The 24,321-nt window shown below is 53.2% G+C and overlaps 11 protein-coding genes across 11 annotated transcripts; all 11 read right to left on the bottom strand.

Annotated features, from left to right (window-relative positions):
- Nucleotides 1-486: 486 nt before the first annotated feature.
- On the bottom strand, nucleotides 487-2,166 carry DQ04_01921100 (hypothetical protein; the record flags this gene model as incomplete). The annotated part of the gene is made up of 1 exon (XM_009311317.1): nucleotides 487-2,166. The coding sequence occupies one exon, from the start codon at nucleotides 2,164-2,166 to the stop codon at nucleotides 487-489; it is 1,680 nt and encodes a 559-aa protein (XP_009309592.1).
- A 593-nt stretch (nucleotides 2,167-2,759) lies between these two features.
- Nucleotides 2,760-3,083, bottom strand: DQ04_01921090 (hypothetical protein; the record flags this gene model as incomplete). The annotated part of the gene is made up of 1 exon (XM_009311316.1): nucleotides 2,760-3,083. One exon carries the CDS (start codon nucleotides 3,081-3,083, stop codon nucleotides 2,760-2,762), a length of 324 nt encoding a protein of 107 aa, XP_009309591.1.
- Nucleotides 3,084-3,386: 303 nt separating this feature from the next.
- Nucleotides 3,387-10,523, bottom strand: DQ04_01921080 (hypothetical protein; the record flags this gene model as incomplete). Its single annotated transcript, XM_009311315.1, has 1 exon — nucleotides 3,387-10,523. One exon carries the CDS (start codon nucleotides 10,521-10,523, stop codon nucleotides 3,387-3,389), a length of 7,137 nt encoding a protein of 2,378 aa, XP_009309590.1.
- A 473-nt stretch (nucleotides 10,524-10,996) lies between these two features.
- On the bottom strand, nucleotides 10,997-12,640 carry DQ04_01921070 (hypothetical protein; the record flags this gene model as incomplete). Its single annotated transcript, XM_009311314.1, has 1 exon — nucleotides 10,997-12,640. The coding sequence occupies one exon, from the start codon at nucleotides 12,638-12,640 to the stop codon at nucleotides 10,997-10,999; it is 1,644 nt and encodes a 547-aa protein (XP_009309589.1).
- Nucleotides 12,641-13,170: 530 nt separating this feature from the next.
- DQ04_01921060 (solute carrier family 35, member F5) lies at nucleotides 13,171-14,613 on the bottom strand (the record flags this gene model as incomplete). The annotated part of the gene is made up of 1 exon (XM_009311313.1): nucleotides 13,171-14,613. One exon carries the CDS (start codon nucleotides 14,611-14,613, stop codon nucleotides 13,171-13,173), a length of 1,443 nt encoding a protein of 480 aa, XP_009309588.1.
- Nucleotides 14,614-14,875: 262 nt separating this feature from the next.
- Nucleotides 14,876-16,006, bottom strand: DQ04_01921050 (hypothetical protein; the record flags this gene model as incomplete). The annotated part of the gene is made up of 1 exon (XM_009311312.1): nucleotides 14,876-16,006. The coding sequence occupies one exon, from the start codon at nucleotides 16,004-16,006 to the stop codon at nucleotides 14,876-14,878; it is 1,131 nt and encodes a 376-aa protein (XP_009309587.1).
- A 492-nt stretch (nucleotides 16,007-16,498) lies between these two features.
- Nucleotides 16,499-17,911, bottom strand: DQ04_01921040 (hypothetical protein; the record flags this gene model as incomplete). Its single annotated transcript, XM_009311311.1, has 1 exon — nucleotides 16,499-17,911. One exon carries the CDS (start codon nucleotides 17,909-17,911, stop codon nucleotides 16,499-16,501), a length of 1,413 nt encoding a protein of 470 aa, XP_009309586.1.
- A 579-nt stretch (nucleotides 17,912-18,490) lies between these two features.
- DQ04_01921030 (maoC-like dehydratase) lies at nucleotides 18,491-18,955 on the bottom strand (the record flags this gene model as incomplete). The annotated part of the gene is made up of 1 exon (XM_009311310.1): nucleotides 18,491-18,955. One exon carries the CDS (start codon nucleotides 18,953-18,955, stop codon nucleotides 18,491-18,493), a length of 465 nt encoding a protein of 154 aa, XP_009309585.1.
- Nucleotides 18,956-19,137: 182 nt separating this feature from the next.
- Nucleotides 19,138-19,638, bottom strand: DQ04_01921020 (hypothetical protein; the record flags this gene model as incomplete). The annotated part of the gene is made up of 1 exon (XM_009311309.1): nucleotides 19,138-19,638. The coding sequence occupies one exon, from the start codon at nucleotides 19,636-19,638 to the stop codon at nucleotides 19,138-19,140; it is 501 nt and encodes a 166-aa protein (XP_009309584.1).
- Nucleotides 19,639-19,879: 241 nt separating this feature from the next.
- Nucleotides 19,880-21,448, bottom strand: DQ04_01921010 (putative acyl-CoA dehydrogenase, mitochondrial precursor; the record flags this gene model as incomplete). The annotated part of the gene is made up of 1 exon (XM_009311308.1): nucleotides 19,880-21,448. The coding sequence occupies one exon, from the start codon at nucleotides 21,446-21,448 to the stop codon at nucleotides 19,880-19,882; it is 1,569 nt and encodes a 522-aa protein (XP_009309583.1).
- Nucleotides 21,449-21,716: 268 nt separating this feature from the next.
- Nucleotides 21,717-23,576, bottom strand: DQ04_01921000 (pre-rRNA-processing protein TSR1; the record flags this gene model as incomplete). The annotated part of the gene is made up of 1 exon (XM_009311307.1): nucleotides 21,717-23,576. The coding sequence occupies one exon, from the start codon at nucleotides 23,574-23,576 to the stop codon at nucleotides 21,717-21,719; it is 1,860 nt and encodes a 619-aa protein (XP_009309582.1).
- Nucleotides 23,577-24,321: the final 745 nt, after the last annotated feature.

Below are 24,321 nucleotides of genomic sequence, written 5' to 3'. Positions count from 1 at the left end.
CACACACACACACACACACACACCTTCGCTCCCGTTTCCCCCTTGGTCTTGCTTGCCCCTTTATGTTGTGTTGCTCTCCAATTGAAAGCACGCTCGTTATAACTCCTTTTCACAAAGAAAAAAGAGTGAACTTTTACTATTTCGCATTTTCCGTCATTTGCTTTGATCATTTTTTGTTTTTCTTCTTGTCTTCTTTTGCAGTCTCGTTTTGCAGCGTTCAATGTCTCGCCTCTTCTTTTCACCGCCACTTAACGGTTCAGCCACTCCCTCATCCAGCAGCAGCAGCAACCAACGGAAGAGGGATCGCGTCACCCACCAGAAGGGAATACGGATGAAACAACAACATAACACCGCTATTCGTCCCTCACGCTTGCTGCTGCTGCTTCTGCTTCTGCTTCGGTGCTTTGCCGCGTCATGACTTGCGAGGAGAGGGGAAAGAGGAGGTGATGCGGAGAGCCGCAGCCTCAATGGCGACTGCAGCTGGGCTTAGTCCTCGCATATCCCTTTCAGAACCTGTTGGTCGGAAGGCAGCACGTCGATGCCGCCGAAGATGCTATATCCAGGGGTGGGCGATGCCAAGAAGCGGAACATCTTGTCGTCCGCCTCCCCTGCTAAATCTACCGGCAGTCCACCAGGAGGAGGGGGAGGAGAAGCAGCAGCAGAAGCAGCAGTGGAAGAAACAGCAGCTGCAACTGCAGCAGCAGTAGCCACTGGCGTGTTGGACGCGGACGGGGTAGGCTTCTGGCAGGTGGCACGCCCCAACAGCGCCCACGAGGCGGCCTGTGGTGTGAGCCCGAAGAGACCACCGAAGAGGGCGATGTTCGGCAACGGCAAATCCGTGCGGATAGGGTCATAATGACGTGCTGGTGCCTTCTTCGCCTGAAGTGCTAGACGACTGATACCAATGACCGGTTGTTGCTGCTGCTGCTGCTGCTGTTGTTGTTGTTTTGCTGACGACCCTCCAGTGGAGTCTTTGTTGCGTGTGTTTGTCGCCAACGGTGTTGCGGCGCCCCCAAGGGCCTGTGGGCGACGTGTAGAAACGGTGCTGGTATTGCTATTGGTGTTATTATTGTGGTAATTATTCGTGTGGTTGTGAGAGGTGCCCTCCTCCTCTGTTGATGCCTCTATTGGCCTCGGCGGTTGCCCCCCGACAACTACAACGTTCCCACCAGACGTAGCAGCAGCAACCACAGTTTTCCCAGGCGTTGTAGCTGTAGCCGTCGCGACGGCGGCTGTGCTACCGTGCCTAGGTGTGTTGCCATTGTTGTTACTGATATTATTATTGTTGCTGTTGTTGTTATTCGCAGCCGCCTGCCCTGCGGCTGCAGCAGCAGTAGCAGCAGCCACAGCTGTGACATTCTTTGGTACGGGCCGGCTGCCGAATTTGGCGATGGCCAACTCTAGCATCTCCTGTCGCTTCTTGTTGCTTTTCGGGTAACTGCGGAGGGCCTGAATGAACACCGCCTGAAGCGTATGCTGGTCCTCGCGGTTGACGAGCTGACCGCCAGAGCTGAGTGCGGCATTCATGAGGTCTACCATGTCGTTCTTCAGCTCCTCCGAGGCATCCTCTTTCTTCTCACTATTGTTCCTCTTCCCGAAGGACTTCCCCTGCGCCGGGGCGGTGTTGGTGTTGCTGGTGGTGGTAATGGCGACGGGCAAGTTGCCATTTGTCAGGTAGTCGTAGGCACCAAGCAGGTAACCGTCAACCGGTTTCTTCATTGTCTTAAGCAGCTGCATGAAGACCTTTGCGTCCCCCGCCCTCAGCGCGGCGTAGGCCAGGAGCTGTCCCACCCGTGTTGTGCAGCTGCTGGGCGGGTGCCGCATCATGTGCAGAGCGCACTGCACGGTGTCTACAATGTGGGAGTTCTCTATGTTGAAGGCGAGGAGTTCCTTGTCGTCCGCATCGTCAATCCTCGCCGCGATGGGGCGGCTCTCGTTGAGAACATGCGTAACTGCATCGAACTGCGACTGCGACGGATGTGTGAAGCCCCAACGACAGCGCGGCCCCTCACAAGGTTTGTCCCGCTTGAAGTTGATCTTTCCCTTAATGAAGCTGCAGCACCAGTTGTCTGGGTAGCCGTTGAGGGGGCAGCTGGTGCCACCAATGCACGTCCGCCGCAGCTGGTGCTCACACGGGTGGCCAAAACTAAACAACTGCATCGTCATGATGGGCAGCTGCTCCTTCGTTCTCGCTTGTTGTGTGTATGAATGTGCGCGAGGGAGCTAGCGTATGCGTGTGTGTGTGTGTGTGTGTGGGTGTGGGTGTGCTTGATAGCGGGAATATGCGTTTGGCTCCGTCAATAACTCTTTCGTTTCACTCTCACTTTCTCTATTCAATGTCGATCACACCAGCGAGTGGATTGGTGTGACTTCCTATGTGGATATTACTCTTCCTTCAGCCGTAGTTGTGCGGGTGCGGTAAACTAACTATATGGATGCCGGTAAGGAGAGAAGGGTGCTGTTATCGCTTCACACGTTTCACCACCGCGCGAAAACTACAACAACAGAGCAGAGAGAATGAAAGAAACCAAAAAAGGTGTCAGACATCATACGTGTATGTGTGTGTGTGTGTGTGTGNTATATATATATATATATATACACGACCATGTGTGGTATGCAGGATGAATCATGGCACGCCTCCGTGGCCCGAGCGCTTGTCCCCGCATTCCTTGCGGCACATCCCTATCGAAGACGTTCTCCTTCGTTGTATTCCATGCACGTGTCTGTGCGGATGTGCATGTACGTGGGCCTGTGTGTGTTCAGAAGTCATGGCAACGGCCGTTGCTCTCCCAGTCGCCGTAGCGCGTCGGGTTGAGCTGCGTGCTGCCAATCGGCACACCTGTTGCCTCGTTGACGATGTTCGACGGCTGCGCGCCGGCAGCCTTGTTGAAGAGCGACTCCGCGCTGCTGACGGAGGAGGTGAAGCGCTGCACCGCCTCGTCGCTTAGCGGCTTTGGCTGCATCGTCGGGTCCGCTTTACCCAGGAGTGCGAGGCGGTGCTCTAGGTACTTCTTGTCCTTCACGACGGAGATGAATATGCCGCCCTCCGCGCCGATCCGCAGCGCCAGACTGCGTCGAAGCATCCCTCTTCCGGTGCGCTGTTCTTCTTGTTGCTTGCTTGGGTGTGGAAGCAGATCTAATGCAGGGAATATTAGAAGCAGCAAGAAAAAAAAAGCACATACAACAGTTATATATATATATATATAACTGCACAACCACCAGGCGCGCATGCACACACGGGGCTAGCAAGTGGTGAGGAAACAAACCTCTACACGCAACCACAACGACGATGGAGTTTGAAACAACAACAAGAGCCCCGCACAGACACAGACCTAAGCGTACTCCCTCCCTCAGAGCAGTGCTACTGTTTACCACGACCACAGGTACTATAGCACCATATTGCCTTGGCGAAGGGCATTCGACACAAGTGTAGCCGCGACGAGCTTCCCATCTGCGAGGCCAGCGAGCAGCACAGACGGCGTGAACACCATGCAGCGCACACCACAGCGCGATGTGAGCACCGGTGCGAGCTGCATGCGCGACGACTTGTGGAGAACGCTCTCCTCTGACACGCTCGTTTCTGTGGCGTGGACGTCCATATCCTCCACACACGCATGCGCCACCTCGAGAATTGTGCTAAACTGCAGCAGCAACGCATGTCCGTCTTCTGTGCCTAGCGCCACAAGGTCGTCGTAGTGGCTTACCGCCAGACATGACACCGTGGCCGGTGGGTGCATGACGGGGGTGGGCGCGATGATGTAGAGGTGCGACTTCCGCATGTCATATAGTGCCGCCCGCCCGTCTGCGGCGACACACAGCACGCTGTCGGGGTTTCTGATGTACGCCGCGTACTCCGGCACAAAGGGCAAATCCCGGCGCACCACCACACCGCCATGGACGACAACGTCGAGAATAAGAAGAACGCCAACAGTTGGCCGCTGGTGTGGATTCGCCCGTTTTGACTGTGGCGCACCGCTTCCTCCTGCTGCCGCTCCATTGGCCTTCCCCGCAAAGTCGAAGCCAACGACGACGAGCAACGAGGGCTGGTTGCCGCAGAACATTGTCACCTTGACGCCGCCCGGCGGGAGGATTCGGTGGACGAAGAGCGCGTCGCTCGTGGCAGCGCCGAGGCCGAAGCACCAGCCCCGCACACTGCCGTCCGCTAGACCCGCAGCAAAGGTGTAGCCGTTGGGCGAGTATGCGATGTCGGTTACGACGTAGCTTCCCTGGCAACTGAAGGTCGCCACGCACTCGGTGCAGGTGAAAGCGTACAGATCCACACACCCGTCACTGTGGCGAGCAAGGAAGAATGGGAGGTGCGGGTGTGACGCAACGCGTGCGTTGGCGGCGAGCGAAAAGCGTGGCCGCCGCGACAACGTGCTACGGTACATCGCGTCCACCCCTCCCACTGTTGCTGCTGCTGTGGCTGTTGTTGTCGTTGCTGTCGCTTCCTCTGCGCCATCCTCGCCATCAGCGGTGCTGAGGCTCATGGAGAAGGCCGCGGTCGCGACGTTGCGATCAGGCTGCTCGCGCAGCATCGCGGCCTCGTTATCGCCAGCCAGGATCTCGCGGTAACCGTGCCCCACCTCCACTCCAGCAGAAGTGCCCCACACGAGGCTGTCACAGCTGGAGCGGTCGTAGTCCACCGCTCCCACTGCGTGGCAAGCCTGTTGCAGCACAAGCCTGTCCGTCGTGATGAGCGTCGTCAAACTGCCACGCAGGCTGGTCTCCAGCAGCCACTTGCGGTAGCTGCTGTGTGTATGGTGGCGCCGCAGCCACGCAGCCTCCACGCGACGAAGCGTCACCGCCGCGCCGTCGCTCAGCTGGCCATAGAGAAGGTGTGCAGCAGCGTGTGGCTGCGTGGCGTCTCGCAACAACACCACCACCGCGTCGGTGTCTGTGGATATTTTCGCAATCGTTTGCGGCAGCTGCCAGAAGAACTCCGCACGACCCACACAGAGATCCAATGAGACCATCTGCAGTAGCGGCCACACCGGCTCAGTCTCGCTGGAGCTGACGACGAGGTTGGACTCGAGCAACTCTGCAACCCGCTGCAGCTCCTGTTCCTCTTCAACGAAGATGCCGTTGGGGTTAGTGGCGAGGCTGTCGTCGAGCTGCCGCACCGTCATCACATAACCCACGAGTTGCGCCGCTGCCGCGTTGAAGGCAAGTGTGGTGCGGCACAACATGCAGCCGAGCAGCAACATCAGCAGCCGTGAGTACGAAGTCGGTGGTTGTTGTTCCTGCTGCGAGAGAACCGCCCGCAAGCGCTGCACTTCTTCCCGCAACTCGCTGAGGGCACAAAGCTGCAGAAAGGCAGCGCACCACGCCAGCAAAAACCCGCGAAGCTCCTCCTCATTTGCCGTCGACGGGTGGCCGTCGTCAGGTTCACCCTGCCGAGCACCCGTAAGGGTAGAAAAATATGCAGATCCCAACGTATGATACATCTCCTGCTTCTGCTCCTGATCCTGCTCCTCCGCCAGATTGTGCTGCACCCTCTCCGCCGTCATCGCCCGCACGCGGCCGTGGACGTTGCGTACAGCACGCACGTATGAGGCTACAGTGTGCAACGTCACCGCCTCCGACTTCTGCTCATGGAGGACATCAACAAGGGATGGGTACCCCAGAAGTGCGTTCGCCAGCGCGTAGTCGGCGTTCTGCAGCATCACCGATAACAGCGCCAGCCTCACGGCGATAATCACGAGGCGTGAACCCACGCCAAGGAGCTCCCCCGCCCCTGTCACATCGGCGTGGTCGTCCTCTAGCAGCAACACCCTCTCAAAGAGACGTGTCAAGTGCTTCTCGACGACAGTGATTGGTGCCTGTCTACCAACAGCTACCACTAAGTGTGCACAGCATACGAGAACAGTGTGCATGTCCCTATCACCTCGTCGATGTGATGTCATGGTGTTGGTGGACTGCGCCTTCTGTAGCTTTCGCCTTGTGTATTGCAGTTCCCGCTCCAGTGCCATTGATGTGGCAGCGTCCAGCAGGCCATTTGTTGCTGTTGAACCTGCAGCAAATGCAGATGCTGTCTCCACAGCCGCTGGCCCGGTACTCCTCATATTATTGTTGCTGTCTCCAACATCACGGTTCTCATCATTGTCGTCGCTATCATCATAATCATCGATATCAAAGCCATGGAATGCCAGGGTGCCCGTGTTGAAGTCTGCTTCCATGCGTGGAGGAGGAAGAGCAGCAGCAGCAACGGCGGCGGCGGCGGCGGCAGTGACATCTCCAGTCGCGCCTTCGTCTCCTCCTCCTACCTGAGTACCACACATCTGCACAAGTAGCGCCTCTGCCTCACGACAGCACATAAGCGTCGGCAGCCGCATTCCTGCAGTGTCTGAGAGGCGAGTGATGCGCAGCAGCAGCAGCAGCTCTTGAAGGAGAGGTAGATGTCCTCCCGCCCCAAGTTTGCGTCGTCCCTCGTACCGTAAAAGGCTCAGTCTGTCGGCGGCGTCGGCGGCGCCGAGTGGTGTACGCCGTGCCAGAAGAAGCAGAGCCTCCTGTGTGTGGCCGCAGCGCCATTGCAGGCATGCCTCCTCCCAAGCGTCCATCGGGCCGTACTGCACCTCTTCGCGTCGCCGCTGCTCCATGAACCACATCAAATCCTCCTCCGTGTCATTTCCAGCCAGTCGCAGAACAAACAGAGCGAGGGCAACGCTGTTGTGGCGCTGCAGCAGAACCTGTGCAGCACTTCGTGCATCCCCCGCGAGAGCGAAAAAGGCCGCACCGTACGTGACTTGATTTTTGCTAACCGCCACGAACGCGTTATTAGAGGCGGCCTCTCGGTGCTTCGGCTCAGTGAAGTTGCGTGAGAAAAACGCGTACAGCTTTTCATTGCGCTCCGCCTTGCAGAGTGCCGCGAGAACGCCAACCTTACCGGCGAGAGCATACATGAGAGCGCACTCCCGCACGTCCTTCGTGGCGTGGTACTGCCCGCGCGCCACTCGTTCCGCCAGCGCGCGCAGCGCCTGTCGCGACTGCAGCCACAGCGGCACGCCGGCGGCCTCCACTTCCTGCCACGTCACCGCGCCCTTCTCGCTGTGTCCGCTGAAGAGGCCGTCCAGCAGCTGCGGCTGCGCGTCGGAGAGCGCCGCCCAAAGGAACGCCGAATGCGTATGCAGAACGTCGTCGGACGGTGTAGCATGCACACGGAGGCGTCGCTGGAGCTGCTGTAATTTGTACAAGAAGAAAAAACGGGAGGCGGCCACGTCCAAACTAGTGCCGAGCAACTTTGCCGCGCGCATCGCGTCCAACACGCAGAGGAGTGTGAGCTGCTCCTGGCTGTCGAGCCCCCGCAGCCGAAGCGTCGGCAGCAACTCCATGACGCGCTCGAGTAGCTCCAGCGTGAGCTCGGCCCCAAACGGTGTCGTGCCATCATCCTTCTCTTCCTGCTGCAACAACTGTTGTTCCTCCTCCTGCTGCGCGTCAGGGTCCAGCGAAGCAATGCAAGCGGCCACCGCCGCTTCCGCGTCGTCCTGTGCGACTGAGGGCTGTTCGTATAGACGCACACTTATTGGATTGTGGCACATCTCCATCGCGGTCACGCACGGCTCCGCCGAAGCACAAACGCCACTGTCGGTCGTCGTCGTTGTGGCGAGCTCCTGCACGCGCCGCAAAACGGATTGCACAACCCTTGATCTTCCGATGCCCAGCAGCACCAGCACCGCAGTGGGGTGCCACAGCTCCATTCCCACAGTGGCACTGGCATTCGCACGACTGGATGGCGCGGAAGGCTTCTCCTGTACCGCAGCCATATCGCAGGTGTGAATAAAGGACCCGTCGGAGGAAAGGAACAGCAGATGCTCTAACTGCTTTTCCCCAGTGTTTTGGTTGTCGCCGCGATCTTGTTCACCTTCCATCCACAGGGGCGCCATCGCCGTTATTTCCTCACGCCAGAGCATGGCGTCGGCCGCCGGTTTCGCCTCACACCAGCAGTAACCCTCCTCGCTATCATTGGCGACGCGGGTTCGCCGCTCAACAGACTTTTGGTGCCGCCGCAGCAATACAGCATCGCCACTGCGGCAGAGCACAAACGATATAACGTCATGAACCTCCAGCTCAAGTGTGAACATTGGCGGCGCTGCAACGTCGCGCAACAGATCCAGCGCATAGAGCAGAAACACCGTTTTGCACTCCGCGTCAACCGTAGCCCCCATAACAGCAACAATAATGACATTGCTCGCGAGCCTCATAGCTGTCAGCTGCACGGGGCGGTACTGCTGGTAAGATTCAAATGGCCGCAGCGAGAGTGGGGGCTCATCGGGTAGCATCGGCGCCCGCACTGAGACGCTGCCGGTGGCCTCAACCCACTCGCACGACACCTCGCTGTCGGCATCGTGACTATTGTCATCATGGCTCTTGTCGTGAGGATGACGTTGATTGTGTTCCACAGGCCTGGCGCCCAAGCAGCGCACCGGTGCTGTCGCGGGGAACCGTGCAGTATGCACGACAATCTCATCCATCGCCGCAGCGAAGCTCTCAAGGGGAACGGCTGGAATCTGCCACATCTGACTCACGCTGTTCATCGCAAGACGCGTGGTGTAGGCAAAGCCGTCCGCGGTGGCCTGCAGCTCATTTGCTGTGAGCCACACTCCAGAGATCGGTGATGAAGGTGAGACTAATGGTGTGGGCACCCCAGAAGCAGCAGTAGCTGTAGCTGTAGCTGTGGCTGTAGCTATAGGGGCGCTATCACTGCTGCTATCGTTGTGACTTTTATTGTAAACAACAGAGAGTGGCTCTACTGGACCGTACTTTGCTGTCAACTGCGTCAAGAGCTTCCCTGCGTCACCACTGCATGCCTTCAACAACGATGGAATCATGCGCACTTTGTCAGGGCATTTTACCTCCATGAAAAGGCGCACAGCCTCTTCCTCCCTCTTTGTTTTTTCCTCAGGCCCCACATTACCTGTCACCACAACCCCCGCCACTGTAGGAGCGGCAACACCAGCAACAGCCGTCTCTTCCCCTTTATTGGTGTCAGTGGCAACAACAGCCGCGTTTTGTACCTGGAATCGATGGCGGTGCTCTGCCAAAATGGGCGCAACCGCCCGCACTGTTGTCTCGGCAATACCGGGAGCCCGCACGACTCTCTCAATCACGAAAGCACGCTCCTGGGAGAGTCCTAGAAGAAGCTTCTCCCCACAAGCACCACGGCTGGTGGTGAGACACAACGGAAGTGGGTCTGCGCCGAGCGTCAGAAACGCTTCCAAACGCGCCACTGACGTTAAAAGGTCTACCATCACTTTTGCCACCATGCCGCTTGCGAAGTGCACCAACAAGCGATAACGTCGGGCCCCCATTAGCTGCTCCGCCTGAGGCGTGAAGGTACCGAACTCCACTGCTCGTGCCTTCCAAATGGGGAGAACGCTCATATGTGTTATTTCACCGTAGTTTTTTTGCAACGGAAGCAGCACTTTCGATGCAGTGAGGCCGGCACTGCGCTGTTTAGGAAATCCTCCTTGTTTCTGCTGGCCGAATCTGTAGCTCATGGTGCGTACAGTGCCATCTTTGTCGAGTGAGAGGAACTCCAGCTTGTTGCTCAGCGACGCGGTGTCACGCGAGCGGGACAAGGTAGGGACAAGTTGTGTTGTGAGAGGAGCGGACGACATGGTGCTGAGTGAGACGTTTCCACGAGGTATAAGCTGTAACGAGTGGTCGTGTTTATGACACGGTAACACATCAGCCGAATCCTCCCCTTTTCGTGCCTTCAGAGGCCATGCCAAAGACATAGACTGCACGGTAAAGAGAGCCACGGAGAGACGCCCGTCATGTGGATGTTGGCAAGTGACGCAGAGGATAGTGTGGCTGGCGACACGGTGCCACTCGAGTGCTGTCACTTTGTAGACGCCAAGTTTAGCTGAGACGCCACGCCACGCAAAGGTGTCACGTCTCATTGGCTCTAATAAGAAGGAGTTCTGCTTGTGTGTGGGGGAGAAGATGACACTTGGCTCGCACTCCATCGGTGGGGTAACCGACTGCTGGCGGCATGTCACCTTCAGCGGGAACACTTCCACCGCGGAGGAGTGCAGCGCAAAGGCAAGATGCATGTTCGTACGGCACACAGCCAGTGTGCTGTAGGAGCTACAGATGCGCCACTTGATAAAATCTCTCTTGGGGTCAGCACCGAGCTCAACGACAACTGCCTCATCGCTGAAAACAATAGCGAGACAGGAAGTGGCGATGAAAGCCGCGTCAACTGCATCACGTATGCCACTGTACTGTGTCGTTATGCCCCACTTCGACAACCACAACGATGACGACGGTGGCAATGGCTTCAGCCCTGTTGGTGAACTATGCGCCACCGGAGCTGCCGGGGGCGGCACAGCGCGCTCCACCATGGCGTTGCAGGCCCGGCCGTTCACGTGGATCGGTCGGTACCGCAGCCGCATGTCGGGCTCTGTGAGATCCACGACCGTCACGCCGTGGGTCGCCACAACAGCAACTCGGACGTCCTCACTGCACTCGCAGATGCGGATGTGCCGCAGGGCTGCTTCCACTGGGGCATCCTTTGCCATTCTCTCGCGCCCGTCCGAACACTCATCAAAAAGTGGGCCGCACGCGCACAAGGCCCCTTCTCTCAGGATGAGAAGTCGGTCCGCCACAGCGATCACAGTTCGCAGTTCTCCATTGGAGTTGAACGCGCACGACAGGTGGCTGCAGCGCTGGGGAAAAAACACATCCCCGGTCTGCATAGCAGCTGTATGTGTGTGCGTGCGTGTGCCTCCAGTACCGATCAGGTATGAAGCCTGCAGAAAAGGAAAGCTGCTTGATCTCTGTCAGCTTCCTTCGCTTCCTTGGTGAAGAGCATCACAATTTTTTTTTTTTAAGCAGAGGGTATGAGCATTGCATTTACTCAACGGCACACACAGAGGAGACAAGATGTTAGGGGGGAAAAGGAGCTTCAAGCACTCCAGTATTTCTGTTCTTTCTTTGCCGTGGTTACTTCAGCTGTGACCACGGCTGTTGTTTATCATGTACACACGTTTCTTTAGGCAGCAGCCAAAGTGTGAATGCCAGAGACCCATACCTCCCACCGCTCCGCCTGTGCATCATCCACCACGGCTCCCAGCACGCATGCCTGCGTCAGCAGCAAGCGGCCAACACCGCACTCACGCACAACAAAGTACACGGCTGCACTGTCGCAAAGGCGAATCCACAGTGAGTACTCCTCCTCTTTTAGTGCACCTTGTTTAGTCCTAGATAACACTGCTTGCTGTCGTCTTCTCTTCCGAAAGACAGCTGATCTCTTCTCAAGTGGTGTGTCGTACAGGTACTCAGTTACGATGTAATCCACGTAGTCTGACGGGCAGCGGTAATCCTTAAGAAGCGTGATTACTGCCTGCCGCCTCTGCCCATCACCCATATCCTCTGCCGTGACAGTAACGGCGCCCAGAGAAGCACCACTAAAGGCCGCCGCAACGAAAGCCGTCGCGTTTGTGTAGGCCTTCGATGCGGACGGCAGGTGCACAACAAGGCTCCCCTGGCGAAATAGAAACCCAGGATCTTTTCTTACGCTCAGTGCTGTAAACGAGGCAGTGGTGGCGATAGACAGGCGAAATGCAGACAACAGCCACTCACACTGTGCTTGGCATGTGTCCGCGTTGATAATATCAACGTGGTTGTTGTTGTTGTCGATGGCAGTGGTGGTTGTGTTCCCCACCTCAGCTGCTGGAGTCAGCAGCACCACACAGCAATCACTGCCCACCCGTGGCTCTGTGACCCACGCTATCACCCGCTCTGCCTTGCTGTCGTCTTTCTCTAGATAGTAGAATGTACTGCAGGGACTCACCACGCAAGATGCCGAGGACGACAACGTCGTTGTATTCTCAATTGTGGCACGAACCCGCCTCACTTCTGCGCATCGCCAGCCGCTGCGTCGCACGTGTCTCGCCCAAACACGCCCCAACGCGCGGCGACTCACTAGACAGACGTCGGTAGAAAGCGGCAGCGTCGCCACCACCACAGGGGCGAACCCGTGCACCGCAAGACACAGATGCTCTGACACAAGGCCCAGCTCCGTTGCCACTACTTGAAGTAGCCAGTCGCTGCGCTCACAAGAAGCTGGGCTGCATTGAGCCGCAATGCTCACATGCTGCGACATTTGAACAACGCAGCGGCCACGTGGAGTGTACATTCCACCAACGCCAGCAGTCCACACAGCATCACGTGTTGCCACCTCCTTGGAAAGCCGCGCGTAGCGTGCCTTGAGATCAGGAACAATTCGATGGAAGGCCTCCTTCATTATAGTGGTTTCTTCGCTCTTCGCGGTGTGCAGCAAAACACACACCAGCAGCGTGTATTGTTCAAGCAGTACTGCAGCGCACTCTGTCCGTTCAACTTCCCATACAACACAAAACGGTGATCGAGACAGCCTTTCAGAGTCTGGGGAGACGCATGCTAAGAGCCGTTCCTGCAACTGCTTCTGCAGAGCGCCCGCATCACCTGCCACAGCACGTGGAACGAAGTGCTCCGCCACGTAGAGGGATTCCCCAAGTACGTCAACGCGCTCAAAGTGTGCAACACTCAGCGAGGAGCTCCCGCAGGCGTCGTGGTGCAGACGCAGAGCCCAGCCATCCGGCGCAAGTAGAGCCCCACACAAAACGCCCTCGACCTCACGCTCCACAAGGTTCATTGCGCTCAACAGCGCACCACCCTTTGTTTGGTGTTTGGTGTTTGTGCTTGCCTCCACACTTCCTCCCTTCCGCTGTTATGCGCGCACACACACACACAACGAAACAGCAGACCGGCCAAAAGAGAGTAAAATTTCGTGTGGCACACACAGTCAGTGGGAATCGGCCGAGTAATCAAATGCCGAGGAGAAAACAACGAAACACGCACGCCACTACAGAATAGTTCTCAAGTGTGTGGGGTTAAACGGGGCGCCAAGTGATTACTCTTGCAGTATGAGCGAAGACGCCACAAAGAGCGGAGAGAGGGGTGCGTTGTGTCAACAGATAAGATCAACAACAAGAGGTAATGAATGCGCTCTTTTCCGCCCACACCCACACAAGTGATATTTCGGAATTGGAAATTCAACAGTATGTCGACACAAAAAAAAAAACACTCTTTGGCTCTCTCTCTTTTTTTTTTTTGTATGCTAGAAAAAGAAGCATTCAAAGAGGTGAAGAAAAACAGAATTAGAACTTCGTCTCTGTATGACCATTATTGGTCAAGAGGGCCACTTCGGAGCCGGTTGTACAGGCGGAGAACGCATGTCCGTGACACATGATCCTCGACATTCACCACAATGAATCCCACCATTACACACATAGCTCCCACCACATAGAGTGGCGCGAATTTTGCCCCCTTCCACACAGCGTCCACCACCATCGCCAGCGGCGTTGTCAGCGTCAGCCCGAGCGTCGCGATGACGGGAGACGTGAGCACGACACTGCGCGCCCACAGAACATCGCTGAGGTTCGTCCCGATAAGCGTATTCAGCACCAATGGCCAGAACTGCTGCGGTGTGGGTAATTGGAACAGCTCAAACTCGATGGCGTTCAGAACGGGGAGGAACGGCCACAGGCAAACGAGGTTTATGACACCGACCATGCCGAACGTCATCCCCATGTAAAACCGCTCATCATCAGGTAGGAACCACTTGAGAACGCTTGTGTAGAGGGCGTAGAACATGGCAGAGACAACTGCGAGAATGTCGCCGCTAACGCCTTCTCCTTCCAACGCACTTTTTCCATCGGCGAACGCGATCATCACAGACCCACCGACACATAACACCACCGCACCCAGCTTGATCACGGTGATACGTTGTCCCAAGAGCAGAAAGGAGAGCAGCAACGTCCATATGGAGGATGTGGAGCTCAACACTGTGTTGGAAGCGATTGATGTACGGGACAATGAGAGATTGAACAAGTAATTTGCTGCAAACCACAAGGGGCAGAATGCGCACGCACACTTGAATATCTTAAGCTTGCTGTACGGCTTCAGTTTCTCGAGCGTCTTGCTAGCCTTGAGAGGAAGGAGCGTCTCTGCATCACGTGGGACGACTGTTACTAACGACACTTCCTCGGTCACTTTAGTTTCAGCTGCTGCTTGAGCAGCTGGAGTGTTGTCGTTTGATAGCCGCCGCGGTCCCTCGTATGTACTCTTCAGGTCGTGGTCGATGAAGATAATGGGTTCTGACTTCTCCGTGTTGTCCCATGGAATGCGGCGCCACGACGGCATGATGAGGTAGCCCAAGTTCCACAGTGCGAATCCGCCGGTATTGAAGTACGTCAAGAAGTACGGCTTCTCATACTCGAGTTCACCGAATATGTATTGAATCCACGCAGACGAGGCAACCCAAATGACGGTGACACATAGAATAAGAAAGATCCCAAGGGCATGCTTGCCAACGGATACGCCTTTCAAGCACCTGCACCTAAAGCAGCAACAACAGCGACCGGTATCCTCCTCCACCTCCTCCTCCTCATGTGCGCCCCCCTCGTAATCTACAGCAAGCCCGCTTCCCCCATGAAAGTGATAAGGCGTGGAAGACTCGAAGGGTTCCTGCGGTTTTTCCGGTCCCACCAAGGGCTTTCCGACAGAATTTGCCATGTCGGGAACGACTTGCCTATCGACTGCTGGCTCCGTATGAGACTTCGGCATAACGGACTATGTTCCTTCGCCCCTCACTACCTGAAGAATCAAAGCCAAGTTCAAAAGCGAATCGCAAACACACAACCACACACACAGAGAGAGAGAGAGAGAGACAGAGAGACAGACACCTCGGTGCCCAAAGTAAGTTTTGAATAAGTGGAGTGTATTTCAATCGAAAGAGTCTTGCAAAAAAAAAAAAAAGGGAGGGTAAAGCGATAAGCAAATGCAGTGAAGAAAAGTGGTCAGCCTTCCCATTGCCACCACCATCGGCTTACCCGTTAAAGGGTTGCAAAAAGCAATACCTATGCCCATTCAGGAGCTCACATCTCGTGGGATCACAGCACACGAGACCTGGTCGCTCCGCCTCTTCCATCAAACGCGCACACAAGGGTTCACTCCCGTAATGATCCACCAGGTTAGCGTAGCCACATCTTTGCAGCGCCTTGGTGGCATTCACAAAATCCGCCAGTGGAACTGGTGGATGTGGCGTGAGGCAACGTCGGTGCGACCGCTCAGGGTCGCCAAAGCAGTGCGGGAAAATCATGCACCCATCGTAGCGTGGCTTGAACGCCTTCAGCATCGCGTGCCCATCAGCGGGGCACATTACCGTCATGTCGTACACACGGCAAGGAACAAGAGGGAAGGTATTATTCGGTATTGGCATGAGTCGACCAAAGTGGTTAAAGACAGTGTACAGACCGTCCGGTTCGTAATACACACAGGTAATATCTGCGCCCGTGTTAATATCACCAAACTGGCGTACCATCCGTACCATGGCAAACATCGCCACGCCAGTGTAAGGCCTGTGTTTCTTTCCACCTACCGCAATGGAAAAACGCAATATTGTGGCCATTTTCTTAAATGGCCCTTCCAGTGAGCGCAACAGCGGCAGACAGTCTTTCCTCGTCGTCAACACATGGAAGTCTAAATCAAGATCGTTCGCCACGCGACCCTGGCGAATTATCCCCAGCAGTGTTCCGTCTGCCGGCCAGTATGTGATGCCATGCTTCCGCATGACAGTGTCAACCACGGCATAGACGCGTCGCAACTCCTGCTCAAGTTCGCTCATGGGGAAATCCATTCTAAACTCTTTCTGCAGACACGCCGTAGGACTTCTACCATACGGCCTTGATGGGTCTTCAATGACCCCTGGTAAGAGAGCACTGTCATCGGGCGCCAACGGCAGTATCGACGACCCAGGTGGCTTTGGTGACAACGCCGCTGTTGCTACTGCGGCGGCGGGTTCCATGTGTGACAGCTTCACCAATGCGTGGGATTCCCGCATCTCATCCTCTGCGCCGTGGTCACTAGATAGCTGCAGCACGCAGAGGGGAAAAAACAGCACTAATACGGTAGCAGAAAGACACGCCAATTTATACTTACCTGCACGACGACGAGCCATCCAATGTGCAGAGACTAGTTGTGTCTTTATTTCCCTTTTGTTTTTGTTGTTTTGGTATATATGTGGAATGCGAAACACTCGCTCACGTCAACGCTATTCCCCGCGTGGAGGTCTAAAGCAGAGACAAAAAAATTACTAAAAAGACACAACCTACAAAATCGACAGCAGAGGCGGAACAAGATGTAGAAAGCGACCCACGCACTCGTCTGCTCCTTTTTCAGAGAGAGAGTGTGTTTGTCTTTCTCTCTCTCTCTCTCTGTGCGTGTATGTATGTATGTGTGTGTGTGTGTGTGTTCGGGTGTCGTTGTAATACGCAAAACGACAGTCCAGAGATCAGCAACATCCATCAGGAATCCCAATGCAACTTCCCTCGCGTCAAGTGAAACTCATCACTACCACCACTACTGTTTTTTTTTTCCTTTTTTGGTTTTTTTTTTTGCATTATTCGCTTCGTTTTCCTTCGCCTTTGTGTGCCTGTTCGTTCAGTCATTGCTAGGACTTGTTGAATCTAAACTTCAGCCGATTGAAGAGGCGTGACAGCACTGTTTCGTTGGCCTTCTGTTGTCGCTCCTCCTCACTCTTCTTTCGCAGCTCCCGTTGAAGAACGCAGAGCTTTTCCGCCAGCAGGGCGCGGTTGTATGCGGTGGTGCACTCAATGTGGTCGTCCTCGTGCTTGGAGGCACGACTGTAGCGAATTTCCAGGTACCTTGCCTTCGTGGGCGAGTCCCGCACCTCCTCAATGTCGCGCACCAACTTCTCCTCATTACCCTGCGACGCCGCAGTGCCATCCGCGTTAGGCCGCATCATGTACAGCCGTTCCCCGTCGACGCACAAAAGGCGCTGCTGCCGGGCCCCGTAGCGGTTGATGCGAATCACCTCAAACTGCTGGAAGACCTGCGCCTCCTCTGCGTCAATGTTAACGACAACATCTTCTACTGGGGCGGAACCATCGTTGTTTTCGTCCGGCACACGTCCCTGCACAAGTACCTCCGTCACACCAAAGCGATAGAGCGACAAGATGGTCCGCTCCGCTATCGGCACATCCATGTGGCCACACCCTGGCCCAAAATCGTAGTATTCATTGATATTTAGTTCCACCGGTCCGTACTTAATGCGCAGCGATCCTGGCACCAGGCCGATACCAGGAAGACGGTTTACAATCGTCTGCTCCAAACTCTCTGCGAGCAAGTCGGCCGGCACGAGCACTTGCCGCCTGGTTACTTTGGCCTGGGAATCTAAAGGACGTACCTCTACAGCTAGATTAATGTCCTCAGCAACAGTTGGCAGCAGCTCTGTCCGCTGTGGAAACAAGAAGAGCTTGGCGGCCGGCAGAGGTTGAACAGCAAAGCATGTGAAATTCTGTGCGGCGCCGTCCAACTGAACCACCATCTCTTCATCCCCTGTGAACTCGTCAGCAATATACAACTTATAAAGGCGCGGATTCGTTGAAAAACGAGCAGAACAACGCACATCTGGTACAACAGCTTGCTGAATAAACGCGCTAACTACATCAACCCCGCGAAATGGAGCCTGTCGTGGCTGAATTGTGCACACTGTACGTTTTCCCTGCGCATTTGTGAAGGTGCTGAAAACACGCAATTCAGGTCCCTTGGGGTACTCAGAATCAATCCTAAGAAGAGGGGAGCTGCCGCCAGCCTGGCCAAACCTATTTTCTGCCAGCGCCTCCTGCAATCGGGCCTGGTGCTGATCCATGAGTTCTCCTGTCGTCAACGTTGCGACCGTACCCAATGGCTCTGGAGAGCCCCTTTCCACTGCGATATTATCCGTGGACTTCCACGTCTCCTTCCTTCCGGAGTGTGGGCTGAAGTGTGACTTCATACGGTCATCGCGTTGGAGATCCGCCTCCGCGTCTATGCCGGCAAGATCCACAGCCCAGCGAATCATTAGAGTTTACTAATGGCGCTATACAGTGTCGGTCGACTTTTTTACCTCCTGTTAATCTCGAGAACCGTGGCGACGTGCGCACGTAACCCCTCCTCGACCTTGCTGTCCTCTTCCTCCTCTTCCTCCCTCCCTCTGCCTCTTTGCTCCTAACTTTTGCTCGCTACTTTGAGACAGCAAGAACAGCAATGGGGACACACCACGAATAAAACAAAGAGCACGCTAAACTAGCACGGAGCATTGTATCCCTTGCACGCCGCCAAAGATATTTTCCGTATTTTTTTTTTGTTTGATTCTTTCTTTTCCCTCCCCAAACGTAGCAAAAACCCACACAGACACACACACCCAGGATTATTATGGACAACACCTTCACTCGCTATCGTTAAGAGAAACACCAACTTTTCCCTTGTATATTTAGCACAGCTATACACGTACACGGAAAGAAGGCCGGTGCATTTCGGTGGAGGGTGCATGTGGCTTTTGTCTTTTTTTTTTTTCGACCCCCTCTTTCCTTCTGCCTTGTCGATCCTTTCCCAGGTACCACAACATAAGGAGTGGGAAAGACACGATGTCGTCTCGGTTTCACTCCACGCGCGGCATATTCCACTCACTATCACCCTCAAATGTAACTGTTTTGTTCATCCCCACTGCTGTCCCTTCGATACAGAGCGTCTCTTTCTTTGTCTCAGACTCTATGCGGGTCACTGTTGTGCGAAATGCTATGAGGAACTTGCTCTTCTTAAACTGGGTTACTGTGACACGCGCCTCCACTTCATCTCCAACGAGTATAGGCGCCACGAAGCGCAGTGTCTGGCTCAAATAAATGGATTGCGGACCGGGAAGCTCGGAGCCCAAGATTCCTGAAAAGAGAGAGCCGGCCAGCATTCCATAAACCACAGGAGACGGGAACCCAGCGGCTTTCGCTGCAGCTGCGTCGACGTGGATAGGATTACTATCCCCGACAAGTGGCCCAAACGATTTCACATCTTCATATGAAATCACGCGGCGCGTAGAAGACGAATCTCCAATACGAATTATTCGACCCATGTGTTTTAACACTATTCTGAACATGCTCACGATTAAATATGGATATTGTAAAGCAAAAGGATCGGTAGAAAAGGAAGAAGAGGAAAGTTCTCTTGAAGCAAAAAACAAACAATGTTAACGAACGCAGGGAATGTAAACGGGAATAACAGAGCAGTTCGCTATTCTTGTATCGCCGGTGTGCCCTAGATCCGAGTGTATTGAAGGGTATTGCGCTGCAGAACTTTGTTCCACCGATGCTCCCATCCACCTCTTTTGAGGTGTGGATCCGTTCCCCAGCCAGTGTAATGCACACGGTGAACCAGTATGTTACCACTACGCACCATCTTGTTCATTGTCCAGTACGAAATGTTGGCGTACGGAACCCACTCCCTGGTTCCTGGAACACCCTGAACGGCGTGGTATCGGTCAACATTAGCTAAGCGGTAGTATGGCACTTTAAATAGTCCATACTGATTATACTGGAAGCATGTAACTTTGCGCTGCAGCATTCTCTGGTGATTCCCCGAGAAGGTCTTCGATAGAGGTTCGTCAAGTTGCGAAACGGCCCGACAAACACTGTGCAACCAAGTATCACGAAAGGACTTCTCATACATTAGCCGAGACTCTAGGACAAAGTGAGTATGCCGCTTCGGCACATCCTGTCCTATGTGTCGCATGAAAAGCACTGTGCTGGGGCGCAGCATTTTGTCTTATTCTTCGCCGTAACTACAGAACCGCTCGTCAACACTTTACCCCTAAGAAACAGATGACAGCTAAGTCACCTGTACTTTCAAAAAACAAAAACAAAAACAAAAATAAAGTTTTCGTGCAAAGCAGAGTATGTCATCCAAGAGTATTGGCCATGCTCTGTGGTAGATTCGAAGTTAGTTGCTTACAATACGCCACCGTGTTTTCTTCTTACGTTTATCTCCTTTCAATGATTAACTACTGCAGTAAATCTTCGCAAAGATCCAGGGTGATGCGTTTGCAAACATCATCTGCTGTCCTACCAATATTGCAGCTTTCTTCACTAAGGACCTTGGCACGCTCCACAGAATAACGAATAAAGCTTGATGCTAGCTGTTTCTCAACCTTTGATGAAGGAAGTCCTTTCGCAGCGCACATAGAAGCACGCGATGCGACGGCTGATGCTGCATAAAGAAGAGATGCCGCTTCTCCAATTCTGTTAAGAAGCAGCTGTTGGTATTGAACCTGGGAACCGTTTCTAACGAATGTTGCCTCCACAGCATCACCAAACTTCACAACTACCTCATCGATTAATGAGGCATCCGCGATATCTTTTGTAGGGACACGATCACGTACACCTAGCGAGCGAAGTGTCCTTGCCTGCATCATTTGCAATGTTGTGGCCTGCTGGAAGAAAAGACCGTAATCTTCAATACCACAGCACGCAGCAGTAGCGTAAAGAAAGTCCCTTGACTCCATCAGGCTGAAAAGGGTGTTGGCGTGACGAAAACAATTGTCTATTGACTCGTTTGGAGGCAGTAATACCCCAAGCCTTTGAAGCCAGTGTGTTGTGGTCGCACGTACAAATGAGCTAACAAGCGTGCATTCCAACAAACTGTCTTCGGTTGGTATATCCATATTAGCTGTCAACGCATAAACAGCAGATTCCATACCATATATCGCGCAAGCACAGGACGCGACGACGTCTGCAATCCCCTTCTCTCCATTCAAACCCTGAAGCTCTTCCAGAACACGCTTCATAATACCTAACAGCGACACCACATAAAGGTACTGTTCTGTAAACAATGTGATCATCGCATTTTTGAAGCCCTCACCAATTACTCCAACAACATCAGAAGCAGGTGTATTGTCTAGAATGACATCATTTCCCTCAACTTTCAATCCCGGAGCATCCTTTGCACAAATAAAAAACGAACTGCGATGCGCAACGGCAGCACCGTCATCTGTTGCAGTTTGAGTGAGGGTCTTGGCCAACACCAAAAAATGTGTGGAAGATGCCGCATCAAAGCAGCGTTTTTTACCTGACAACCTATAACCCTCACCATCGTGAAGAATAGCCTGAGAAGCATTCATACTGATGTCGCTGCCAACACCATCTTCTTCAATTGCCCACCCCATTCTAATGGTGCCGTCAGACATTGCCGTCAAGTACTTCCCCTTCACCTCGTTAGCCCCAGCTGTCGCCAAGAGATAGGTGCAAACGCCACCGTGCCGAATGGTAGAGAGCAACTTGTCATCACATTTGGTGCCTATTTCTTCATAAATAAGGGCATGTGCAGTATGTCCAAGGCCCAAGCCACCGTACTCTGGGGCAATTCGTGCACCATAAAGATTTGTGAGTGGATTATTATTGCTGCGTATACTTTCCAGGACAAACTGAAGATTTTCTGCCTCATCACCGTCAAGTTTTCGACAAGGATAAGGAAACATCTCCCCAGTTACAATCTTGAAGTTAAAAAGGCCCGCCGCATAAGAACTTGAATAGCGGTAATGCATCCGCTTAAGGGACGTCGCAAACCTCCGCATTGCTCGTGGCCAAAAATGCCTCTCTTGATAACCTTTCTGTTAGGTAATTAAAAAAAAAACAATGGTGGGGAAAGGCAAAAAGGGGAAAAAAACAGAAGACCTATAAAAACAGTTAGCATGCGTTCAAGAACAAATCAAACCCGCAATCAAGACAAAAGGCAAGTGCCAAAGAGAGAAAAAGATAGGATGTTTCATTAGTCGTGTAGTTACCATGAATGTTTCTATTAAATATATATATATATATATATATTGCTGATATTAATTAGCATCAGTCTTCCTTATCCGAGTATTCTGGCATATCAGAGATGCTGAACGGCAGAGTCGTCCACTTTGGAAACACACGCTTATAAAGATCCATGCAAACGACATCATGCTGCATCACCTGATCATTAAGGGATGCCTTGAATAATCCATGGGTTCCCACAGCCTTGGTTATTTTTCCACGTCTTCCCATCCGAGTACGTAAATCAACGGGCTGAAACCAACGCACATCTTCATCATTGAAAAACATGTACTTCACTACAATCTGCTTTTTGTGAATAGTCGCCACACGACCCGTCAGAACTGCTCGCTTCAAAATCAAAAGATCTGGATTTGGAGGCAATGCCGCTCCAAAGCAAGCCAGTCGCAAAGCATTACCATCTTCTTGCTCCTCCAAAGACGGGACTTCGAACAAAAGTATTGGGCACGGCTGATAAGAGGTAGGGCCAAAAAAAGTGGCCATGCGAAATGTCTCGGAAGGTTGGAAAAAACGAGCAAACTTTGTGCGGTCCGATGAAGTTATATCACTAAATAATGGAGAGACGTAGAACTTTCGGAAACCTATATGCGCCAGCATAGGTACCTTTGATTTGATAGGTTCATCCCATTCTGAAGTCCTTTGAACCTGGAAGTGTAGTACTGACCATTTTTGCTCGTGTTCCAACTGTCCAGAAGCAATTAGGAAACCACTTGTGGTACAACTATGCCATACATCGCTTGGAACCTCCACCAGGGTAACATACACAAACTGATCAGCTTCTACAGGTCCTTCAGCGCATTTCTTTAGAGCCGCTTCGCGAATTCGTGTGACACCCTGTAGTTTGTATATATAAGCGTAGTGTGGGGGAAGATTCTCTGCATGGTCCCATTTACCTGTTTGAAAGCTTTTCAAGCCTCTGTATTTGACAAACCTTTGTCTAGCCGGTAAATTTAGAGGAGTTTCTACCACATCTGGATTCCACGCTTCATCTTCGCTTTCTTCTCTCAGGCGTTGAATTTCTGCAGCTCGCTCTTCATCTGTCATACGTTCCAAACGAATAATATCCTCCACTTTGAGGAAGTCCACATCTGTTTTTGAAGTCCGGTGTGACAAGAACTCTGCACCAGCAAATGCATCATCCTCAATTACTGGTTCTTCCGGTGCTACTTTTTCCTCTATCATTTGATTCTCCTCAAGATCATACCACGCTGCTTGATATTCTGACACTCCCTCTGGAACCTTTATCTTCTTCGCCCTTAAGGACTCATGGTAAGCCACATCATCCTCCGTGGGGCCTTCAGCATTCTCAAGAGTAGCGTTTGCCTGTACATGTTCCAACGATTCCCGTTGCCCAATTTCGGAGACATCAATAAATTGAGGATCTTCACACTTCGGGTCATTTAAGGAAATGCTTTCAATTTGATATGTACCGTGATTTGTGAGGTGAATCAGCTGTTTCGCAGAAAGAGGCATTCCTCGCAGATAGCCGGCGATAGTCAGTTTTTGGGTATCCTCAGAATAGCTACCTGCCTCCACCACGAAATAAGGATGTTGCTCACGCCAGAGTAACGACCTCATTTTGGAAACCTGAAGATGGCGAAGCACAGCGTCATAATCCTGATCCTCAGTAACAGAAAATACCTTTGTAGTGTCTGGTAGTACAGATAGAAAGTAGCGCTGGTGTACTTTTAAAACTTTTTGACGTTGTTTCTCGGTGAACGTATCAAGATTCTGCAGAACAACTACAACGCTCGGCGCTCCTTGAGCGTTCAAAGTGGCAATAAGCTCTCTTGTAAAGTCGGTAATGCAGAGTCCGATGTCTCCGAACCATGTTGTCGCACTAACCATAGTACAGCCATCCTCATCCTCCTCTGGTACCCCCTGCATTTGGCGTATAGTCTGTTGAACAGATTGTGAGGCATCCAAAGCAAGAACCAAAAAATCAGCCACCTTTGCGACGTCAACGCAATCCTGGTCATTGCAATGCTTTTCCCAGATGAAAGTGAAGGATGTTTTTTTCTCCTTTGATGTCACTGTGAAGGGGAAGCACGAATCAGGCTTTTCAGCACCCATAACCTGGCAAAGACCCTGAACAACCAAATCCGTGTTACCCGACTCATTCGCAGGAATTACTCCAATTGCACGGGGCACACCAGAAACGCTTCCAAACCTTTTGAGTTGAAGTGCCAAAGCAGTTTTCTTCCTTCGCTGTGAAATGGCGGCTTGTCGAAGTCTTTCCTTTGTCTCCACTGGACGAACAGCCTTCACTCCCGTTTTCTGTGAAGGAATAGATCGGCCCTGCGTCTTACCCGAAAGCGCATGCTTGGAGCTAAAGCGCTGTTTGTGGGACTTGTTGCGTGCCATTTCGACTACAACAGAAAAGCCTCAAAAAATGGGTAAAGAGAGCACTCAGAAAAAATCCCCCCAAAAAAAATTTTAGCCTTTGGAATTAATTTATACAATGAGAAAAACAATCCAAATCAAAGCCAGAGAAAAGGGGGGCCTTCAACTAGGCCGTTAATGCAGCCAATGGTCTCAAGGCAAAGCACCGACATCGCGTTATACCCACACCGCCACGATGCATGGAAGGATCAAGGAGTGCAAACGCCGAAAAAAAACACACCTCTCACTC

Source organism: Trypanosoma grayi (genome assembly GCF_000691245.1).
Source record: "Trypanosoma grayi strain ANR4 Tgr_192_V1, whole genome shotgun sequence".
Classification (NCBI taxonomy): Eukaryota; Euglenozoa; class Kinetoplastea; order Trypanosomatida; family Trypanosomatidae; genus Trypanosoma; species Trypanosoma grayi.
This window is presented reverse-complemented; position numbering and strand designations above follow the sequence as displayed.